The following is a 21,251-nucleotide window of genomic DNA, read 5'->3' as shown; positions in this document are numbered from 1 at the left end:
AATGGTTTAGATTGTTCGAACTTGGTTTTATTTTATTTCTGCATCGAGTTGACGTTAAGCCACATCTGTTTGTAGATTGTTAATCTAATGATGATATCTGTCATGATGCTGGACCGACTGTCAGTGATTATGATTTATATTTCCAGGTTGTTGGTCTAATGATGATATCTGTCATGATGCTGGACCGACTGTCAGTGATTATGATTTATATTTACAGGTTGTTGGTCTAGTGATAAATGTTATGATTCTGGTTCTATTATTAATAACGAAGATTGTAGTGAAAGTGTTTGTGAAGCAGGGTTGAGTCAGCCCCTTGAATGGAAAAAAAGAGATGCTTTCAGTAAGTTTGATAAATCGATTGTTGTTCATATAATCAACCCCATGGGTCGGAATGATAAATATATATAGACAATAACTATGGCTGTTGACAGAAAGGTCCGTGTCATTCTGTTTCATAGAGGTGATACGAAAACCATCGTTTAAAGGTACATTAGTTAAGAGTTTAATAAAGAGTTGGTCATTCTTACTATAATACTTCAAAAATAGATGATGAAAAAAGAAAATATTGAAAATTTCATTCAAATTACTTCATTCTCAGTCACGTTATCATTGTTTGTAGTTTTGACACGATGTGTGCACAGTGGTAACCAGGGCACTGGTATAATCCGGACTTAGCCTCGCTTTCCCATTTTTAAATTAAATTTTTAAATGGCGAACCGCTTTAATCTAGTTAAAATCTCGTGTATCCGATGCCATCCAGAGTCGATTATGGTCTTGTTTTGTTAATAAATGTCTAATTAATAGTTTATATAAGATTTTAGGCCTAACGAAAGTCCTGCAATAGGCAGATTTAGCTCTTGCATAGTGTATATTTAACAAGATGACTGACCCTTAAGAGCAAGCCCCGTATAGTTATGTTAAATATAAACTACACAATTAAATACCTGTCACCTGTTGATAGTCATTATTCTGACCCTAATCCCCCAATGATTCCAAAAAAACACCATTGCTCTCCTGTTTTGAACAATTGAATTTTAATTCAAGGCGTGCTCCTAAAATAGCTACGCCTCCTGCAGTTAAGCCTAATAGGCGTGTAGAATTGGGTTGATTAAGAAGGTCTGATATAACATTGCCTCAACAACAAATGGCGGTGCCCTAGTTAAATTCCCCCCCCCCCACTCAAATACATCTGCAAATAAAGTTCTCCACTGAAGGCACGTTGGTCGGCGTGAAGTTACCTTTCAAGTGGCATGGTGTCTACTCCAACGGTCGCTTGCAGGGTCCGTCAGATTCCTGCCACTGCTAAAAGATCTTTTAGCATGTGTGAGTCCCGAAATGACCCCCCCCCCCCCCATATCTCTCTCTCTCTCTCTCTCTCTCTCTCTCTCTCTCTCTCCAGGGACTTTATTATCATGCCATTATATCAGGGGGTATTTTGTTTGTTTGCTTCAGAGTGTAAAAGTGATGCAGGCTGCCACGGTATGGGTGATACAACATTTGACACGACTTTGTGCAAGCAGAGACAGTGTGGATTGGGTGGTATCTGGGCAATCATTAATTCAGGTAGGTTTAGATATTTAATAATTACGCTAAATAAATCACCTGTCACGGTCCATTCACTTACTACATACTCTTGGCAATGAAGACAGGCATACACCATACAGTGTGCTATTCGGGAAGTTTTGCCCGGGCAGCGGCACTATGGCCTACTCTTATATAGAATTCCAACTACCACGGGATCTTTTGCGTGCATGCGAAAGTATACACGGGACCTCGGTTTTTCGCCCCATCCGAACGACTACACAGCTGTCAGATCCTCTTTCCTGACCACTGACAAGGGGAAACCAGGTCGGAAAATCCCGATAAACTTCCTCGGTCAATACAGTGATGAACACGCGACCTTCTGGCTAGCGAGCCAGCGTCTTGCCCACTTAGCCGCCGTGGCGCCCTCTTTGAAAGATGATCTGCTGAAAATGGATACAATACAAAATAATAATGGATATCACTCAAACATAAATATCTAGGCAAATTATAGCAGTTTAGATACAACTCTAACTTAGGCCTATCGGTCACACTCAGAACATTGGGCCTGTATGCAATCGTATAGGCTTACCCAGTATTGAATGTAGTCATAATATAGATATGCTTGTCCAGTATTGAATGTGGTCATAATGTAGATATGCTTGTCCAGTATTGACTATAATCATACTGTAGATGTGTTCACTAGAGATTGATGGATATATTTCAATATTAACCTGGTTATTTTACAGGTTGTATACAAAACACCACGTGTGTACCACATGGTCAAGCTATAGATGTTGACGGTTGTACAGTCAGTGTCTGCTCTAACGGCCAATTTCTTCTCCAATATAAAGGTAAATACATTCTCACCAGGTAAACTACACTGTAATACCCTATTCTTTTTATGGTATATATATGGTAAATACATTCTCACCAGGTAAACTGCACTTATAGAGGTAATACCCTATTCTTGTTATGGTATATATATGGTAAATCATTATCACCAGGTAATCCATAAAAAGACAATAAACAACTCTCATCAGGTAAACTAGGCTAGGTGGTATCTATATAGGTAAACTATTCCCACCAGGTACACTAAACTAAACTATTTTTACCAGGTAAACTAGACTAGATAGTATCTATACAGTTAAAATATTCTCAAAAGGTAAAATATTCTCAACAGGTAAACTATTCTCACGAGGTAAACTGACTAGACTATTCTCATCAGGTAAAATAGACTTGATAATATCTATACAGATAAACTATTCTCACCAGGTAAACTAGACCAGATGGTACCTATACAGGTAAACTATTCTCGACAGGTAAATTAGACATGGTAGTATCTATACAGGTAAAATATTCTCATCAAGTAAACAACCTGCCCTCACCAGGTAAACTAACTTCGATTGGACGGACCTCGTGAACGGTAATGGTAACATCTCAGTAATCTGCAGTGGTGGCTCCACGACTGGATCCTAGCCACCAGCTATAGTCCGTTCTATGAAATATGTAATTTTGAGCTTTTTGTTGGTTGTGGTGATGTAGCTGATGTAATTGAGTGTTTTATTCCGGTCCAGGTACATACCACAAATCGTCATTCACACCCGATATTTTAAAAAGTTTATCGGAGGAGTCACAAGGCTTCCCAAAACAAAATACGTTGCTGGTAACTGTATTCTCACCAAGTAGACTAAGCCACACATTTCTCTCCGGGTAATCTAGACTAACGATGTACTCGCCAGGTAAATTAGATTATGTGATATTTATAAAGGTAACACCATTGTCACAAGAAAAACTGGACAACATGACGCCATTTTCCCCAGGTAAAATAACATACCCCAGGTAAAATAATTATTTTATTCTCCACCTGTCAAATGATCTTTACAAATAGAATTTCTACCCGGAAGTCCCTACATACTTCATAGGGATTTTCCGGCGTGGTTCGCCCATTGGCAGATGTGCAGGATGCAGAGACGGGCAGGGGACAAACTCTTTACATAATACAGATATTATATTCTATGACAATAATCTGGTCGTATTACAGGATGTTTTACAGACACAAATGGCTGTGTACCAGGTAATACAACATGGTATAACACGGCCACGTGTATGCGATACACATGTGATAATTACCCAATTCCATACGGTCCGTCAGCAGGTACAGCTCAACAAACACAAGGTAAATATTGATCTTTAGTCTATACTTTCTATAAGCCATATGCAGGGATCACTTTAACCTAGCGGGTCACGGTGGCTAAGTGGGTAAGACGCTAGTCTGGAGGTCGCGTGTTCATCCCTGCATTGGCCAAGAAAATTCATCCAGATTTGCGGGCGTGGTTTCCCTTTGTCAGTGATGCAGGACGGAGGGCCTGACAACGATAGCTGTCTAGTCGTTAGGATGGGAGGAAAAACCGTGGTCCTGTGTACACATTGACGTGCACGCAAAAGATCCCATCGCAGTTGGAATTCTATATAAGTGTCGACCGTACCGCTGCTGCCCGGGCAAAATTTCCCTCACAGCACACTGTGTGGCGTATGCCCGTCTTCATTTGCCCAGTTCGGAGCAGAACAGTAGGACGTTAGACTCCATTTCATTTCATTTCTTGTACCGGAACATATAAAGATCGTAATGTATGTTTAATTTGTATATCAGATTGTAAAGGACCAAGTGGTTGTATTGCTGTGGGTGATTTTATTGTTGACACCATCAGTTCGGAATGCACAAAGAAAACCTGTTTAGCATCGGGTCAGTTCACGGAAGAACCATGGGGTAAGATATACTAAAATTGGGGTATAAGGCTTAGATCTATTTGTTAAGACCAGCTCAATATTCGTCAAGGTCGCTGAGATGTAAATAAGGTTAGGGCGCATGGTTGTTGGCGAGATTGTAGGTTAGGATTAGTGTACGCATTAGTGCTAGGCCCAGGGTTAGGTTTAAGAATTGGGTTTGGAGTTAGCTCGGCTTACATCTCGTAAGGTCTGACCAAACTTGAAGTTGGCCTTCCTAAATAGATCTAACTGATAAACAAGGCACACTAAGACAGGATACGCGGATACCACGTGGGGACACTCAACATCGATTAGATCCCTATTCCATGAAACTATTGAACGAATCATGCAAAAACTATTGGGGAAGATACATCGGGGACAAAGGACACGATACATTGAAACTATAGGGAACGATACATCGGGGCCTAGCAGGAACACGATGCAATGAAACTATAGGGAACGATACATCGGGGCCTAGGGACACGATACATTGAAACTATAGGGAACATACACCGGGGCCTACGGACACGATACATTGAAACTATAGGGAAAGATACACCGGGGTCAAGAGACACGTTACATTGAAACTATAGGGAAAGATACACCGGGGCCTAGGGACACGATACATTGAAAGATTATTTTATTATTTCAGTATTCTATATATCAATTTAGTTATTTATTTGTTTTTTTCAGTGTGTCATGACAATGACGGATGCTATGACGTGGGTTTTACCAAGAATACCGAAGGATCGTGTGAGAGCTTTAGTTGTTTGGAAGTAAATAATGTTGTAGAATGGAAGAAATCGATATGGGGTGAGTATTGATCTCATAGATTTGAAATCGATATGCTAGAATTTGAACTCTATAACTATATTTCTATATGAATTGAAATCGATATCTTCTGGGTTAATAAATTATATTCGTAAAATACAATATTTGAGTTTATGTATTGTATCATGCCTAGGTGTAATTTCGCGGGGGGGGGGGGGGGGGGGTGGATGGCTGAATGGTTCACGTGCGCGCGCTGTGTCATAAAGTCTGTCATTGAGTCGACTGGCGTGGTTTCGAATTCCCGGTTGTACATGACAAGGAGTAGGGTCGCTTGTCCAACCCCGTGGGTTTTCTCCTGGTCCTCCGGTTTCCTCCCACTGCTAAAGACGCCAACGCGCAAGCGAATTATTGAAATAAAATTAAAAACCATATGTTAGTCCCGGAATGACCTAGTTTGTGTCGAGTGGACGTTAAACCCCATTCTCTCTCTCCCCCCCCCCCTCTCTCTCTCTCTCTGTCACAAAATTGGACCTTTGGTTCTTTTTGGGGCGGATTGACAGTCATGTACTTATAGTTCACATTAACAAAACACAGTATAATTTAAATATCTTTATATAACTACAATATAAGTCAATACAATTATAATATGTATATATATATATATATATTTATGTAATTATTCTCTAATAATATCACCGTCTCCACCGATTCAAAAGACCACTAATCACGTTTATATGTTGATGAGATGACGATTTGATGGTACACGCGCACACAGCAGTCACCAACCATTTGACTCTCCACGGCACATTTAAAAAGATGATTAAGATGATAAGGTTGATGAGTTATTCATTCGTGTATATCTTTTAATTACCATAAAATAACTAACTGGAACAATAACGACCAGACTAACAATATAGGTAACACTATCCGTAGCACATTAACATTATCAGAATCAGAATCACAATCACAATCACAATCAGGTCACAAGTAAATGTACTAATTATTGCTCATAATCACACAGATTACCATTATAACGACACACAGTCAAAACCAACGAGACACACAGTCTAACACCCATTTAGTTGAAATATCTTTACGAATGATTCATGAATGATATGATCAATGAATATGTGTGATTCTCCCAAAATCCATTATTAGAGTGACAATATAAATTCATATCTCCCACCACGTATACTACAGTTTCACTCACAACCAATCAAATCACGACAACAAAACAGGCAGTTCACATGCATTCAATGCAATCATATCTGCAACCAGACATGTGGATTACTCAACCTTGGCAAATAATAACTATCATACATCTTACAAATAACAATAAAATCAAATGTTTATAATCAAACTTTATTACCACAATCTGAAAACATGTTCACCAGTTGTCATAAACTGTAATAAACAACAATAACATATATACTATATTTATTAATGTACAAATACTTGTGACCTTGAAACATTCAGCAATACCAGCGTGAATATATATGTATTATTCAGTACATCCACGACAAACCACATTGTAACCTATCATTATCTAATAAAGATATTGTCATACGTGACACTCTCTAGGTGTAATTTCGCATATTATTATTATTATTATTATTCCCTTTTATCTGGTTTTGGAACTAATTTTTTATATTTCAACAAAATGCAATACCTTTGATGCCTAAAATGTGGGAATTAAAACTTGTAAACCTGATGAACTGGTTTCAAACACTGGGGCAACGAGGAGATCAGAATATAGTTAATTTGATATAATATATTTAGATAAAGCTCAGACTCCAATCTGATTAAAACACAGATCCTATTACGTTTTGGGTTTTTATAGTTCAAAATTTTGTTTTACTGGTCTTTACTACACTAGGATCTGGAAGAGGTGTTATATAACAGGTATTCTAGTTGATGTGAGGAATTAGCCAATGTAACGGTCTGTTAAGCTTGATCTTGTCGTACTCTGCATGGAAATGTGGGCCCTAGAAAAGTCAACGCTGGTAGATTAATCAACGTCTGACGTAATAGGGCCAAACCCGCTCGCCTGACCCCTGACGAGACCTCCCAGTACAACTGGCCAGATCTTCATGTAGTAGATGCTATCGAAAGTATAAAACAACGAAACGAAATATAGATCTGTATTTTAATCAGATTGGTCAAACTCCATCAATAACATTTAAGACGAGAGCTCGCCGACCGCTTTGAAAAAGCACCACCATCTATAATGTGTATGCTTCGAAATGAATTTGAAATATTTTTCATCTTTCTCTGTTGCATTAAGGTTGTGCCCATCTTACGGGCTGCATAGCGAATGGTGAAAATCGAACTGTCCAGGAAGGTTTTAGCTGTTCGACACAAGTATGTACCCTACCAGAAGATATTGATACGACGATCGGCAACAACCCAGGCGGTGTGCCTCCAGTACTACCGACAACTACTAACTCAGGTAATATTTTGATCATTGTCGGGCAGAGAGGTTGAGGGCCCCTTAGAAAGTTAGAAAATGAAATGAAATGGGGCGTAATGTCCCGCTGTTCTGCACCAGCTGAGCAGATGGAGACGGACATGTGCCATACAACGGGAACTTTTGCCCGGACAGTGGCACTACGACCTACTCTTATTTCGAATTAAAACTGTCAAGGTTTTTTTTGCATGCACGCCAATGTGTACACAGGACCGCGTTTTGTCGCCTCATCTGAACGACTATACGTTGTCCCTTGCACCACTGACAACGAGGAACCACACCCGAAAATCCCAGGGATCGAACACTTGACCTCCAGGTTAGATTGCCAACGTCTTACCGGATGCGCCACCGTCGCACCTTAAGCAATAGGAATCACTTGCAAACTACAAGTGTCAGTTCAAAAATGGTTAAATACCAGCACGACGCAACCGTCTTTATTAAAGGACAATATTGGTGTCAGTCATTTTCACATATGTGATAGAACTAATTAAACACGTTCCAAATATAATTTTAACACAGAGATCATGGCTACGATAGCTGAGTAATACAGGATTCCTGTGTTAAAATTATATTTGGAATGTGTTTAACCAGCTCTATCACATATGTGATAATGACTGGCACCAATATTGTCCTTTAAGAACGGAGAAACCGTATGGTCCTGGTTTAAATAAATCCAATTGAATCCTAGCCATGACATTATACTGTGTTGGTATTTTGATTTTTTGTAAATTAGATATTAAATAATCAAACTGGGTTAAGCGAAAAATGTAAATGGCGCATCGCGACTTTAACTGTGCCTAGAGAATGTGTTAAATTTAAATGAGGCATTGTGACTTTAATTATACGTAGAGAATGTAATATATTTAAATGGGGCATTGCGACTTTAATTGTACGTGGTATATGTGATAAATGTGATGATAAATGTGATAATAAATGTGATGATAATTGTGATGATAAATGTGATGATAATTGTGATGATAAATGTGACTAGTTTATTATATGTGTATTTAAGGTTGTTGGAGTGAAAACGTGTGTTATCCTGTCAATAGTGTCCTTGATTTGGGTCAGTGTCAGACGAAGAAATGTGAAGATATCGGAAATGGGGTGCTAGAATGGACAGATGATGCTTCACGTATGTTGGATATATATTCTTGTTGGTAATACCCTTGTCAAACCCCGTGGGGGGATTAAAGTGTGCAGTTTAGATCATGTAATCACGTGACACGGATTAGGGCCGCTTGTCCAACTGCTTGGGTTTTCTCCGGGACTTCCGGTTTTCCGTCCAATGCCACAGAAATTAAATGAAATGAAATGGATTTTAACGTCCTACTGTTTTGCTCCGAACTGGGCTAATGAAGACGGACATACGCCATACATTGTGTTATGAGGGAAATTTTGCCCGGACAGCGGCACTGCGGCCTACTGTTATATCGAATTTCAACTGTCAAAGAATCTTTTACGTGCACGGTTTTTCGCCCCATCCGAACGACTAGACAGCTTTCCTTGTCAGGCCCACCGTCCAGCATCACTGACAAGGGGGAACCACGTCGGAAAATCTAGATGAACTTTCTTACCCCCTTAGCCACCGTGCCCCCCCCCCCAATGCCACAGAACCCCATATGTGAGTCCCTATGCCACCTAGGATATGTCTAGTGGACGTTAAACCCCATACCTCCCTGTCTCTGTCTCTGTCTCTGGGTCTGTCTGTTTGTCATTTTATTCATTATTTAATTCATTCTTTTCATTTTATTCATTTTAGAATGTTACTTTGACGGAAAATGTTACCAGGATGGTGCTACAAGAAATGAAAACTCAACGTGTGCTATTCTGAATTGTCAGGGTAACGAATGGAAACCCTCAGGAGAATGTGAGTTATACTCAAATTATCATCATCATCCTCATCATTATCATCATCATCATCAGCTTCAACATCATCAACATCATTACCAACATCATCATTATCATCATCATCATCATCATCGACAACATAATCAAAATCATCAGCAACAACATCATCAACAACATCAATGTGATCAGACTATTCCAAAATTATATTTATCTATTTATAAATTTCTCATAAGGTTATTTTAAATGATGTTTAGAATGATATCGGCTCAATGGGTAAGATACTGGTCAACTAACCAGCGTTTAGGGTTCGATCACGGTTTTGACCGAGAACGTATGTCCGAATTTTACAGTTGTCAGTTGTACAGGGCGTAGGGCCTGGTAATGAACAATGTCTCGTAGTGGGAGCCACGGTGGATCTGTGAGTGGGGGGCGCGTGTTAACTCTCGGCGTTGACCGAGAAAATTCATTGGGTTTTTCTGGTGTTGTTTCGCGTTGTCAGTGGTGCAGGACTCGCCTGTCAAAGACACCTTTGGCGTTGACGTACAATATTCCTTGCAAGTCGGAATGCAATAAAAGAATAGTCTGTAGCGCCGCTATCTGAGCAACATTGTCCCATTATTACACCATTTTTATTATAGGGCTTATGGTCATCTTAATTATAGGGCGTATGTCCATCTTTATTATAGGGTGTATGACCATCTTTATTATAGGGCGTATGACCATCTTTATTATAGGGCGTATGGTCTATGGCCCATCTTTACTATGGGGCGTATGGCCATCTTTATTATAGGGCGTATTATCAACTTTATTATAGGGTGTATTACCATCTTTATTATTGGGCGTATTTCCATCTTTAATATAGAGCTTATTACCATCTTCATTTTGGGGTGTATGACCATCTTTATTATAGGGCGTATGTCCATCATTATTATAGGACGTATTCCATCTTTATAATAGGGCGTATTACCATTTTTATTATAGGGCGTATGGCAATCTTTATTATAGGACGTATGACCATCTTTATTAGCTCGGTCTTCCTTATCCCGGTTGGTGAAGAAAAGTAGGCCTATTAACCAACATTGCATTTCGTACATATTGGCGTACACGTAAAAGATCCCTTGGCCCTTATGCCACTGTCCGGGCAAAATATTCCTCATAGTACATTAAACCTCATTTCATTTCTTTTCAATGACATAAAGACGAAATTTATGGCAGCGTATCTATTAAATCTTTGTATTGTAGCACATGGATGTGGAAAGGGTGGTGTTTGTTATACAGAAGGGGATGTCATCGTGTCTGATGTGAATGAATGTATGGTAGAACTATGTGAAAATAACGCCTTGGTACAGCGATTTACAGGTAAGAAGTAAATAGTTACACGTTTTCAATTAATTAGAATACTATGGAAGACCAAATAGCTCATTATTCAGTGTTCTTAGTAATTATTTCTTAATTCATAGTCCTTAATTCTTATTTCTTCATTTGTTTTCGTATTTCGACATTTGTACTCTAAAATTAACATTTGTCGGGATGTAAATATGCTATGGGAACTCTATAGGAGCCGCCCACTGGGGTGTCACCATGGTATCGGGAGAACTATACTATATAAGGACTTGTCGTGTCCCTACAGGAGTCCGCTGTGTCGGGGGTGGGGTGGGTGTTGTTGTAACTGTGCTATCAGGACTCTCCGTTTCTCTAGAGGTGTCCAGTTCGTCGGGGCGGGGTTGTAACTATGCTATCAGGGTAACTATAGGGACCTTTCGTTTTCTAACAGGGGTCCACTATGTTGATTTGGCAGCAATTCAAATATCATGTACACAAAATATGTTATGTTGAAAAATATCCCTGTTACAAAACGGAGGGGGTGGGGGTGTTAACCTGTGCGCTTTAGATCGGGTGGTCTAATATTGAGTCAAGTGGCGTGGGTTCGATTCCCCGCTTGTACGTGACAAGGAATAAGATCGCATGTACGATCTTCTTGTGTTCCCCCTGTCCGGTGGGAGTGGGCGGGGCGTCGGGTTGCTACGCCATCGGGATCAGGTGCTTAGAATTAGAGTAATGCTAGATTCCCACTATGACGATTCACGCTACGATTCAAATCGTGGTTTTAATCGTGGGGGTTATCGTGGTTATCCTATCAGGTCTTATTTAAAATAGAGATGTGACGTCATCCGTTGATGTTGGCGTACCATTATTTCCAATAATGTACGGGCAACTTGCCAATCGTACATTATCTATACTAGATGAAATATTGGTCGCGTGACGTATTTCATAGAAAAGCACGTGCGGGATAGTGTCTGTACTTTAAGTTGTTTAATGGTCTCGAGCTAAAGACATTGCGCAGTATATTGAAACAACACTCGGCTAACGATTCGTCCCGCATCAATATATTACTTAATGTCTCGCTCTCGACCATTAAACCATACATACTGAGGTCAGTCGTAGGAATCTGTTGATCGTATCTGCACGTATCAGATCGTGGACTCAATGGGGACAATCCTATCGTAACGTATCACACGACAGTGGAAACCTAAAATTACAATGTTAGAGTGTTTATTTTGAAATATCAATAGGTTGTTTCGGTCCACCCAGCAAACGATGCTTATCAACTAATGAAACGTATGTTGATGAACAAACATGTTCTACTTACCATTGTACACCGAAAAAAGAAGTATATTTTTTAATTCCACCAACACCGATAACAGGCACAGGTTAGTAAATGTATTGCCCCCATAAACATCGGTTCGCATATTGCGTCTAGAAACATAATTTTGTAGGTGGGCTGGGTTAGTGCCCGTTCAAATATAGCAAAGGGTATTCAATTTCTCTCTCTCGTTGATTGCAGGGTACAGTCTTTGGCAGTCCATAGCCAGTGCCGTATTTTGACGAAGGGCGTCCTCCTCTCCCTTCGCAATTAAATAATTTTTCTCTCTCGTTGATTGCAAAGTACAGTCGTTGGCAGTCCGTTGACAGTGCCGTATTTTGACGAAGAGCATCCTCCTCCCCCTTCGCGATTATAGGAAGCTGAAAGAGCATCTAAATACAATTGAACAAAGCCGGGGTTCATGACGGGTGTTTAAAACTAAAATGCGCGTAAGAAAGGTATAAGATATATCTTGGCCTGAGGTCCCCAGATCTTGAGACTCTAGGCTTCAGTCTGTCTAGGCTAAATGTATAAATAAACGCTCATTGTCACTGACTTTAATCACGAGAAATCCCCAAAAGGGGAGAGGAAATCCCACGAAACGCCTGAAAATAAAACACGTGAGGAGAAATCCGGATCTGCCTTTTATCAAGTTATTATTTTATTTTACTAGGGTGCAGCGATACCACTGGATGTCATACAGTTGGTTTCCAATCTGAGCTAATTCCTCAGACATGTTCTCGTTCCACGTGTACATCCGGGGGCAATTGGGTTGATGTCAAGACAGGTAAGAATTGCGCCATCATAATTAATTATAATTTCAGATGTAGCGTAGATTGTTTATTATCGTAGCAACGGTACTGGACAAACGAGACTAAGTCTCGATTATCAATTTGATCGTTTAATTTGATCCATTAAAGTCTCTGCCATCAGATGGTCTAGAGAGTTGATTATTGGCTTGTCATGTTAATAAATGTCTAAATAATAATTTAAAGAACATTTGAAGTCAAAATAAAAAAAATACAAATTTTTCTCTAACATAATGCATCTTTTAATAACATAGCAAACCCACTCTTACATTATGCATCTTGAAGGTAAACACGTCATTTAAACATATATTCTAAATATCCGTGATATTTTGAGGTTTGTGGATTGATATTTGGTAAATCACTAATTTTAGCAAACTGTGATGATCTGATTTGAAGTTATCTGATTTTAATACAATTAATTTAACAATCAAACCAATCTGATTAAAACACAGAGCATATTTCGTTTCGTTTTTATAGTTCAACATTTCCTTTTACGTGTCTTTACTACACTAGGATCATTGACGCGTTCTGGATGATGTGAGGGTTTTGCCAATGAAACGGTCTGTTACAGCGAGCTTTTGACGTGTAGTTCATTAGAAACATCAATGCTGATTGGTTGATCAAATGTCTAACGTCATAATATCAAAAGCCGCTCGTGTGACCTCTGACACGACATATCACTACAACCGGTCATATCGACATGTTGTGTAGGCCATCGAAAGTATATATAAAAAAACGAAACGAAATATAGATCTGTATTTTAATCAGGTTGCAATCCAACTTCTTAGCCGCACGTGTCTTCGTTATGACTTTAAAAGACAATATACCGTTTATGACGTGTAGCGCATGGCCAATTAGACTGTTTATGACGTGTAGCGCATGGCCAATTAGACTGTTTATGATATTGCAGCATGTGAGAGTGAATCTATGTGTCATGAAATTGATACGTTACAGCCAGTTGAAAGCAGGGATCCAACTTGTTTCAGAAGAAGATGCCGATTTGAAACTAATTCCGGATCTACGTTTCCGGAACCAGTATGGGAATTTGTCCAGTTTGGTAAGCGAACTAGGAAACGTTCTCTCTCTTAATGCTCGGTCCTCGCTATGTAGCTTTGCAATGGGGTTTAACGTCCTGCGATTCTGGTCTAATGAAGGCGGGCATACACCATACAGTATGCTATGAGGGAAATTTAGCATGGACAGTGGAGCTACGGCCTATTCTTATTTCAAATTCCATCCGAACGACCATACGTTGTCCCTTGTCATACCCTTAGCCCTGCTCTACTGATAAGGCGGGAACCACGCCGGAAAAGACCTAGGAACTTTCTCGGCCAACACAGGGATCGAACACGGGACCTGCAGGTTAGCGAGCCAACGACTTACTCACTGAACCACTGTGGCTACATAATATGAAGGGATGGCCGAATGGTTAACGGGTGCTCTTTGCATCATAAAGTCTGTCATTGAATTCAGTAGCGTGGTTTCTATTCTCCGGTTGTATGTGACAAGGAGTAGGGTCGCTTGTCCAACCTTGTGGGTTTGTGGCGAGTGCACGCCCCCCCCCACCCATCCCTCTCTCCAAAACATGAAGGCAACGTTGTGCCCAGTGTAAATGGTGTATTATTGATAGTATCTCCCTAAATCCGTATGTCGCCTATATCGTTTATCAAATATCATTAACACAGATATATTTTTACATGTGGTGCACTTTGAGATTGACAATTTACCCGGTTGTCCTTTTGTTATCTCTTTGTAATATCACGTGATAGGTTGTATCTATGGAGACAACTGTATGACGTATGGTTCAAACCTCACATCTCAGACTGGTCAGGAAACATGTCATCACGTGGTATGTTCGTCACAGGAGAGAACATGGAAGAGCGAAGAAAATGCGACGAATCTGGTGCAAGGGATTGTTCAGTATCAGGGTAAGTTAATAGTAATTTAAATGGGGTGGGGGTAACTGTGTATTTAAGCGTAGTGGTATGTCTTGGTAAGTTTAGTACAGGCGCATGTCCAGTGGGGTTAGAGAGTCTTCCCTGCTCATACAGAGCACGTGATTTTATCTCCCAACATTCATGGAATTAACGTCAAGCCAATAACCGTGTAAAAGTTTGCGACTGTTTTGGTCTTGCTTCACTTCAATCCTATACATCTAAATGAACAGACATTTTGTCCCAGAGCTTCTGATTTTATCACATTTCTCGGATTATCAACTATGCCTTTTTTAATCCATGAAGAATGGCATTTAGCAATTAGGCAGTAGGCACAATAACACCCCCCCCCCCAAAAAAAAAAAAAAATCAACACAATTTATATGGAAAACAGTCACTGATTTATAAAAATATAGCATGACGTTTCGACAAGTCTCCTCTATGATAAGACTTGAAAACGATAAGGGAATACTTGCCGAAACGTTGTGCTATATGTGTATAAACCAGTAATTTTTTCCGTATAAATTGTGTTTTTAATGTACCTATTTTGTTTGTTATTAATATTATTTTGTATTGTTATTAATATTATAGGATGTTATTTGTATTATTTTGTATTGTTATTTATATTATAGGATGTTTTTTGTATTATTTTGTATTGTTATTTATATTATAGGATGTTATTTGTATTATTTTGTATTGTTATTTATATTATAGGGTGTTATTTGTATTATTTGTATTGTTATTTATATTATAGGATGTTATTTCGAGGATAAATGTTACAGTAGTGGGGCGATGATTTTTGACAATGAGTGCTCGAATATCACTTGTATGGAGACCTCGACTAATACTTATCAATGGGACCGATTTACATATTACGGTAAGTTTAATCTGTATATATATATATATATTACAGGGTGTATAATATGTATTGTGTGTACTGAGATGTATATAATATGTGTCTTGCATTTGTTGTAATCGGTGTGTAATAGATACATTGTATTACACAGTGGTATTCGTGTGTATTGTGTATATTGCAGTGAGTATGTGTATATTGCAGTGAGTAGTGTGTATATTGCAGTGAGTAGTGTGTGTTGTGTGTAGTGCAGACAATACTGTTTGTTGTACATAGTACAGTTTGTATAATATGTATTTTGTATAATACAGTTTTTGTGTGTATTTTGTATATTACAGTGCGTAATATGTATTTTGTATATTACAGTTCTTTTTTGTATAATACAGTGGGTATTTGTTGTATATTACAGCATTTTGTATATTACAGTATCTGTGTGTGTGTGTGTGTGTGTGTGGGTGTGTGTGTGTGTGTGTGTGTGTATTTTGTATATTACAGTCTGTGTATTTTGTATATTACAGTTAGTGTGTGTATTTTGTATACTGTAGTCTGTATAATGTATATTTTATATATTACAGTGTTTGTGTATATTTCGTATATTGTACTTTGTATATTAGAAAGTGTGTGTATTGTGTATAGTTTACTGTGTGTGATGACTGTTTTTCAGAGAGGGCGTATTTGGTATAATACTGTGTATGTACTGTGTATAAGAGTGTGTATTATGTGTATTCTGTGTATCACAGTGTGTATTATGTGTATTCTGTATATCACAGTGTGTGTACTGTGTAGTTGATGTATACGAGTGTACATTATGTGTATTATGTGTATCACAGCGCATGTACTGTGTAGTTGGTGTAAAAAAATGTGTATTATGTGTATTCTGTATACTACTGTGTGTGTATTTTTTACCTTACAATGTGTGTAATGTGTATTTGGTATATTACACGATTAGTGATGTGTATTTAGTATTGTCGGTGTGTATAATGTGTAATTTGTATATTGCATTGTGTATGATGTGTATTTTGTATATTACAGTGTGTGTAGTGTGTATGTAGGTGTGTAATGTGTATTTTGTATATTACAGGATGTAGATATGGTGGTGAATGTTTCAGCCCAGGTGTAAAATGGGTAAATGCCAATGGATTACAGTGTACATGTTACCGTGGTCTTGGGCCAGTTTGTGCATAAACCAATTAAATATTGTAAAACCAAATCAGAGATAAATAAACTATGTCACTTTATTCTCCCTTTGTAGTCTTTAGATCAAACGCAGTTGAAAATTATTCAATGGGGTCCTACTGTTCTGCTCCGGCTAATAAAGACGCAGTCTGATTAAAACATGGATCCTATTTCATTTCAATTTTGACAGTTCGAAATTTCGTTTTTCTTGTCTTTACTACACTAGGATCGGGAAAAGTTGTTATATAACCAGCGTTCTGGATGTTGCTATGGATTAGCCAAAGAAACGGTTTGTTACGGTAAGTATTTGACGTAAGGTGCATGGAACTGTGGGTAACCCACTAGAAACATCAACGCTGATTGCTTAATCAAATGTCTGACGTTATAGGGTCAAAAGCCGCTTGTTTGTCCTGTGACAGTATTGGTCTTTATATCAAGTTCAGATGACAAGACTAGTTTCAGCTTCTATTAATACTTTTATTCTGCTTCTAACATATTATGTACAAACATCGTAATGTTAAAGACACCCAGAACTAAATTACATTAGTTGGCCGTTGTCCGGTCTTAACTCCAGACCGGCGTGGCCTGGAGTTAACTACCAGACGTCGCCTAGCCTCCGACTGCTCACATGTCCTGCCTGGACCTCTCTCTTATGCCGTTTCATTCTGGGGTTTTAAACCTTTCTACACACAAAGGAATCTCAATAGGCATCTGGCTATAATGTATCATGTTTCATATCAGTTAACGTTCAGTATAGTTTATCAGACAAAGAAGTAAGATAAGACATGCCATCAACAAGTTAAAATTACATAATGACATAAGAAATGCTACCAAGATCTACAGGGGTCGGCAGGTGGATTTGATATTCAAATTACTCTCACATGTCAAGCTGGCAGGGAGCACAACATGTCATTTTGTAACAGTCCTCTGACGCGACCTTCCACTACAACCGGTCAGATCTTCATGTAGTGTAGGCCATCGAAAGTATAAAAAACGAAACGAAATATAGATCTGTATTTTAATCAGCTTGATAAAGACGGGAATTCATAACACAGTAATAAAGTGAAATATTATGTGATTCTGACCACATCATAATATCTAGAAAAACATTCAATAACTCTGTTAATACATCTACCAACCGGTTGTGGTTTATAATAGCTATCAATATGCCAAACACCGTTGAGTCCTTGGTTAAAGTTGACCCTTGGGAAGAACTGAAATGAGTTTAACGTCCTACTCATTTAAAGACGGATGTACACGTCAAATAGTGTGCTATGAGAACTATGAGAAACATTTTGCCCAGACAGCGGCGCTATAACCTACTCTTATATCGAATTCAAATTTACGTGCACGTAAATGTGTTGACTCTCTGGGCCACCTTTAAAGTGTTCATCCAGTACTGTATGATTTGTTTTCTCAAAAAGCCCAACCGCATTTATAGTCGTTGATTAGGATTGATACCCCGTCCTTATAACTGGCTCGCTAGTCTGGAGGTCGCGGGTTCGTTCCCGGTGTTGGCCGAGGGAGTTTATTGGAATTTCCTTTTGTCAGTGGCGCACTCGTTCGCATAGGGCGAAAAACCGAGGTCCCGTGTACACATATTCATGCAGGTAAAAGGTACCCTGGCAATTGGAATTAGATATAAGAGTAGGCCATATGCCCGTCTTCATTATCCCAGTCGTAGCAGAACAGTAGAACGTTAAACCCCATTTCATTTTCTTCCACCTCAAATTGACTGGTCTGGTTTGTTAAAAATGAACGGGACATCATCATTACTTAAAATCAGATTGTACTGACCTTTTCACGTCACGTTTAACATGATAAATAGCGTTATCTCCCTTTGACCATGTTCCGTTCTCAGCGGATATATCTGCTTGATAAGGCTAACTTCAAGTTTGGTCAAAAGTCACGAGATGTAAACAGGGCTAGTACTAATCCCAACCCTAACCCTGGACCTAGCCTAATGCTTACCCTGACCATAATCTACAATTACGTGCCCTTACCAGGGGCGGATCCGGGAATTTTTGCAGGATGGGGTTTGAAAGGCTCCTGTTAAGGAAATTTGATAATTGACAATGCATGATGCTATCATAGTCTCTAAATTACATAGGCATATACACACATTGAGAGAAATCCAACATCCCGTTTGATGTCAATTTTTATAATGAATTAATAGGTTCACATTTTTTCGGGATCACATTATTTCGGGCCAATCCCATCCCACCATCTGATGATAAAGCATAAAGCACACGACTGTTACACAATTTCATTTATGTAGCTGAGGACGGTAGGGTTTGGGCCCTCCAACGCCCCCCCCCCCCTATGGAACCGCTCCTGCTAACCTTTTTTACATCTCCGCGACCTTGACGAAAATTGAACTGGCCTAAACAAATAGATTTAGCCGTTCTCAGCGAATTCTTGCATTAATAGAACAATACAGATAGCCGCAAATTATCTAACAAACTCCGGGGGACTAGGGGAGTTGGATGGCCGAATGGTTAGCACGTGCGCGCTGTATCATAAGACCTATCATTGAGTCAACTAGCGTGGTTTCGAATCCCCGGTTGTACGTGACAAGGAGTAGGATCGCCTGTCCAACCTCGTGGGTTTTCTCCGGGTCCCCCGGTTTTCCCCCACTGCTAAATACACCTACGCGCATGCGAATTATTGAAATAAAATTAAACCATATGTTAGTCCCGAAATGACCTAGTTTGTGTCGAGTGGGCATTAAACCCCATCTCTCTCTCTCTCTCGCCTCCCCTCTCTCTCTTTCTCTCTCTGTGTCAGTGAGCGTATCGATTTATACCGTTGCCAGCACCCCCCTGTAAAGAAAATGAAATGGGGTTTAGCGTCCTACTGTTCTGCTCCTAAACTGGCTAGGGGATCACGTGGCTAAGTGGGTAAGACGCTAGCTCGCTAGCCTGGAGGTCGGGTGTTCGATCCAGATTTTCTGGCGTGGTTCTCCCTTGTCAGTGATGCAGGACGGAGGGGCTGACAAGGAAATGAAATGAAATGGAATGGAGTTTAACGTCCTACTGTTCTGCTCCTAACCTGGGCTAATGAAGACGGGCATACGCCATACAGTGTGCTATGAGGGAAATTTTGCCCGGACAGCGGCACTACGGCCTACTCTTATATCGAATTCTAACTGCCAAGGGATCTTTTACGTGCACGCCAGTGTACACGGGACCTCAGTTTTTCGTCCCATTCGAACGACTAGACAGCTATCCATGTCAGGCCCTCCGTCCTGCATAACTACTAACAAGGGGAATCTAGTGCAGTAAAGAACACCGTGAATGGTATCCATACAGCTGTTTGTGAGTAGTCAGGGGGGCCTGTATCCATAAAGCTGTTTGTTATTATAATGTTCGTTCTGCAACCAAAGATAAGTGGACATAAATACCCTGTTATCGGGATTGGTTCGTGAGACTTGAATAACACGCAAGCAAATCAAAATTGATATTGTCCGCACGGAGTCAGATATGCTTGGTCTTACCGGAATACCAAGTCGATCACCTTATTCATTTCTTAGTATTATTCGTTGTGTCATCAAAGTTTAATGGACATTAGCATCATCTGTCAGGTATGATTGGTCTTTCCGGAACACTACTTATCATCTTTACTTAGCAGTAATGGCGTCGTCCACAGAGTCATGCATGCTTGCTAGTTCCGGAACACAACGTATCACTTTATTCATTACTTAGCAATAATTGTGTAGTGCACAAGGCCAGGTATGCTTGCTAGTCCCGGAACACCACGTATCATCTTTACTTAGCAGTAATGGCGTCGTCCACAAGATCATGCATGCTTGCTAGTTCCGGAACACCACGTATCACTTTATTCATTACTTAGCAGTAATTGTGTAATGCACAAGGCCAGGTATGCTTGGTAGTCCCGGAACACCACGTATCAACCTAACAAATAATTCTACTACATTTTGTACGAAAACACAAAAAACAACAACCAAAACATAAAATGTATTATAATTTTTTATTCTCTTAAATAAGGGCTTTCAAACTCAAATAATCAGTACAAAGACTTTTCGCATTCAAGGAATTCAAACGTTCGACCTCTGAAAAGATAAAGAAAACATGATATAACGTCTAGTCGTTCGGTTCGGATAATAAACTGAGGACCCGTGTACACATTATCGTGCTTGTAAAAATCCGTTGACAGTTGGAATCCGAAATAAGAGCAGACCGTAGTGCGGTTGTCCGGGCATAATTTCCCTCATAGCAGACTGCATAGCGCATGCCCGGCTTCATTAGAACGTTTCCCTAACAATAATGGTGTACGCCATCTTCACGGTATCACGTCAAATTTGTATTTTAATGCGCGATATTAATATTATAGATGTTTAATACGGCGCGATATTAATATTCTAGATGTTTAATATTGCGCGATATTAATATTCTAGATGTTTAATATTGCGCGATATTAATATTTTAGATGTTTAATA

At 39.4% G+C, this 21,251-nt stretch overlaps 1 protein-coding gene across 2 annotated transcripts in view; it reads left to right on the top strand.

Annotated features, from left to right (window-relative positions):
* LOC126829912 (prestalk protein) overlaps window positions 1–16,854 on the top strand; it is a 30,326-nt gene extending 13,472 nt beyond the window's left edge. For both annotated transcript variants that reach the window (XM_050560079.2, XM_050560080.2), the window contains 16 exons: window positions 218–340; window positions 1,453–1,563; window positions 2,271–2,375; window positions 3,566–3,700; window positions 4,175–4,291; window positions 4,984–5,103; window positions 7,346–7,510; window positions 8,541–8,660; window positions 9,288–9,395; window positions 10,619–10,735; window positions 11,950–12,087; window positions 12,694–12,807; window positions 13,740–13,886; window positions 14,599–14,757; window positions 15,518–15,640; window positions 16,698–16,854. In XM_050560079.2, the coding sequence (XP_050416036.1) occupies window positions 218–340; window positions 1,453–1,563; window positions 2,271–2,375; window positions 3,566–3,700; window positions 4,175–4,291; window positions 4,984–5,103; window positions 7,346–7,510; window positions 8,541–8,660; window positions 9,288–9,395; window positions 10,619–10,735; window positions 11,950–12,087; window positions 12,694–12,807; window positions 13,740–13,886; window positions 14,599–14,757; window positions 15,518–15,640; window positions 16,698–16,801 (2,006 nt within the window). In that variant the 3' untranslated portion in view covers window positions 16,802–16,854. The remainder of the gene's footprint in view (window positions 1–217; window positions 341–1,452; window positions 1,564–2,270; window positions 2,376–3,565; window positions 3,701–4,174; window positions 4,292–4,983; window positions 5,104–7,345; window positions 7,511–8,540; window positions 8,661–9,287; window positions 9,396–10,618; window positions 10,736–11,949; window positions 12,088–12,693; window positions 12,808–13,739; window positions 13,887–14,598; window positions 14,758–15,517; window positions 15,641–16,697) is intronic.
* The last annotated feature ends 4,397 nt before the right edge of the window (window positions 16,855–21,251 follow it).

Source organism: Patella vulgata, chromosome 8, assembly GCF_932274485.2.
Source record: "Patella vulgata chromosome 8, xgPatVulg1.2, whole genome shotgun sequence".
Classification (NCBI taxonomy): domain Eukaryota; kingdom Metazoa; phylum Mollusca; class Gastropoda; family Patellidae; genus Patella; species Patella vulgata.
The sequence above is the reverse complement of the archived record's forward strand: the minus strand, read 5'-3'. Positions and strand labels throughout refer to the sequence as shown.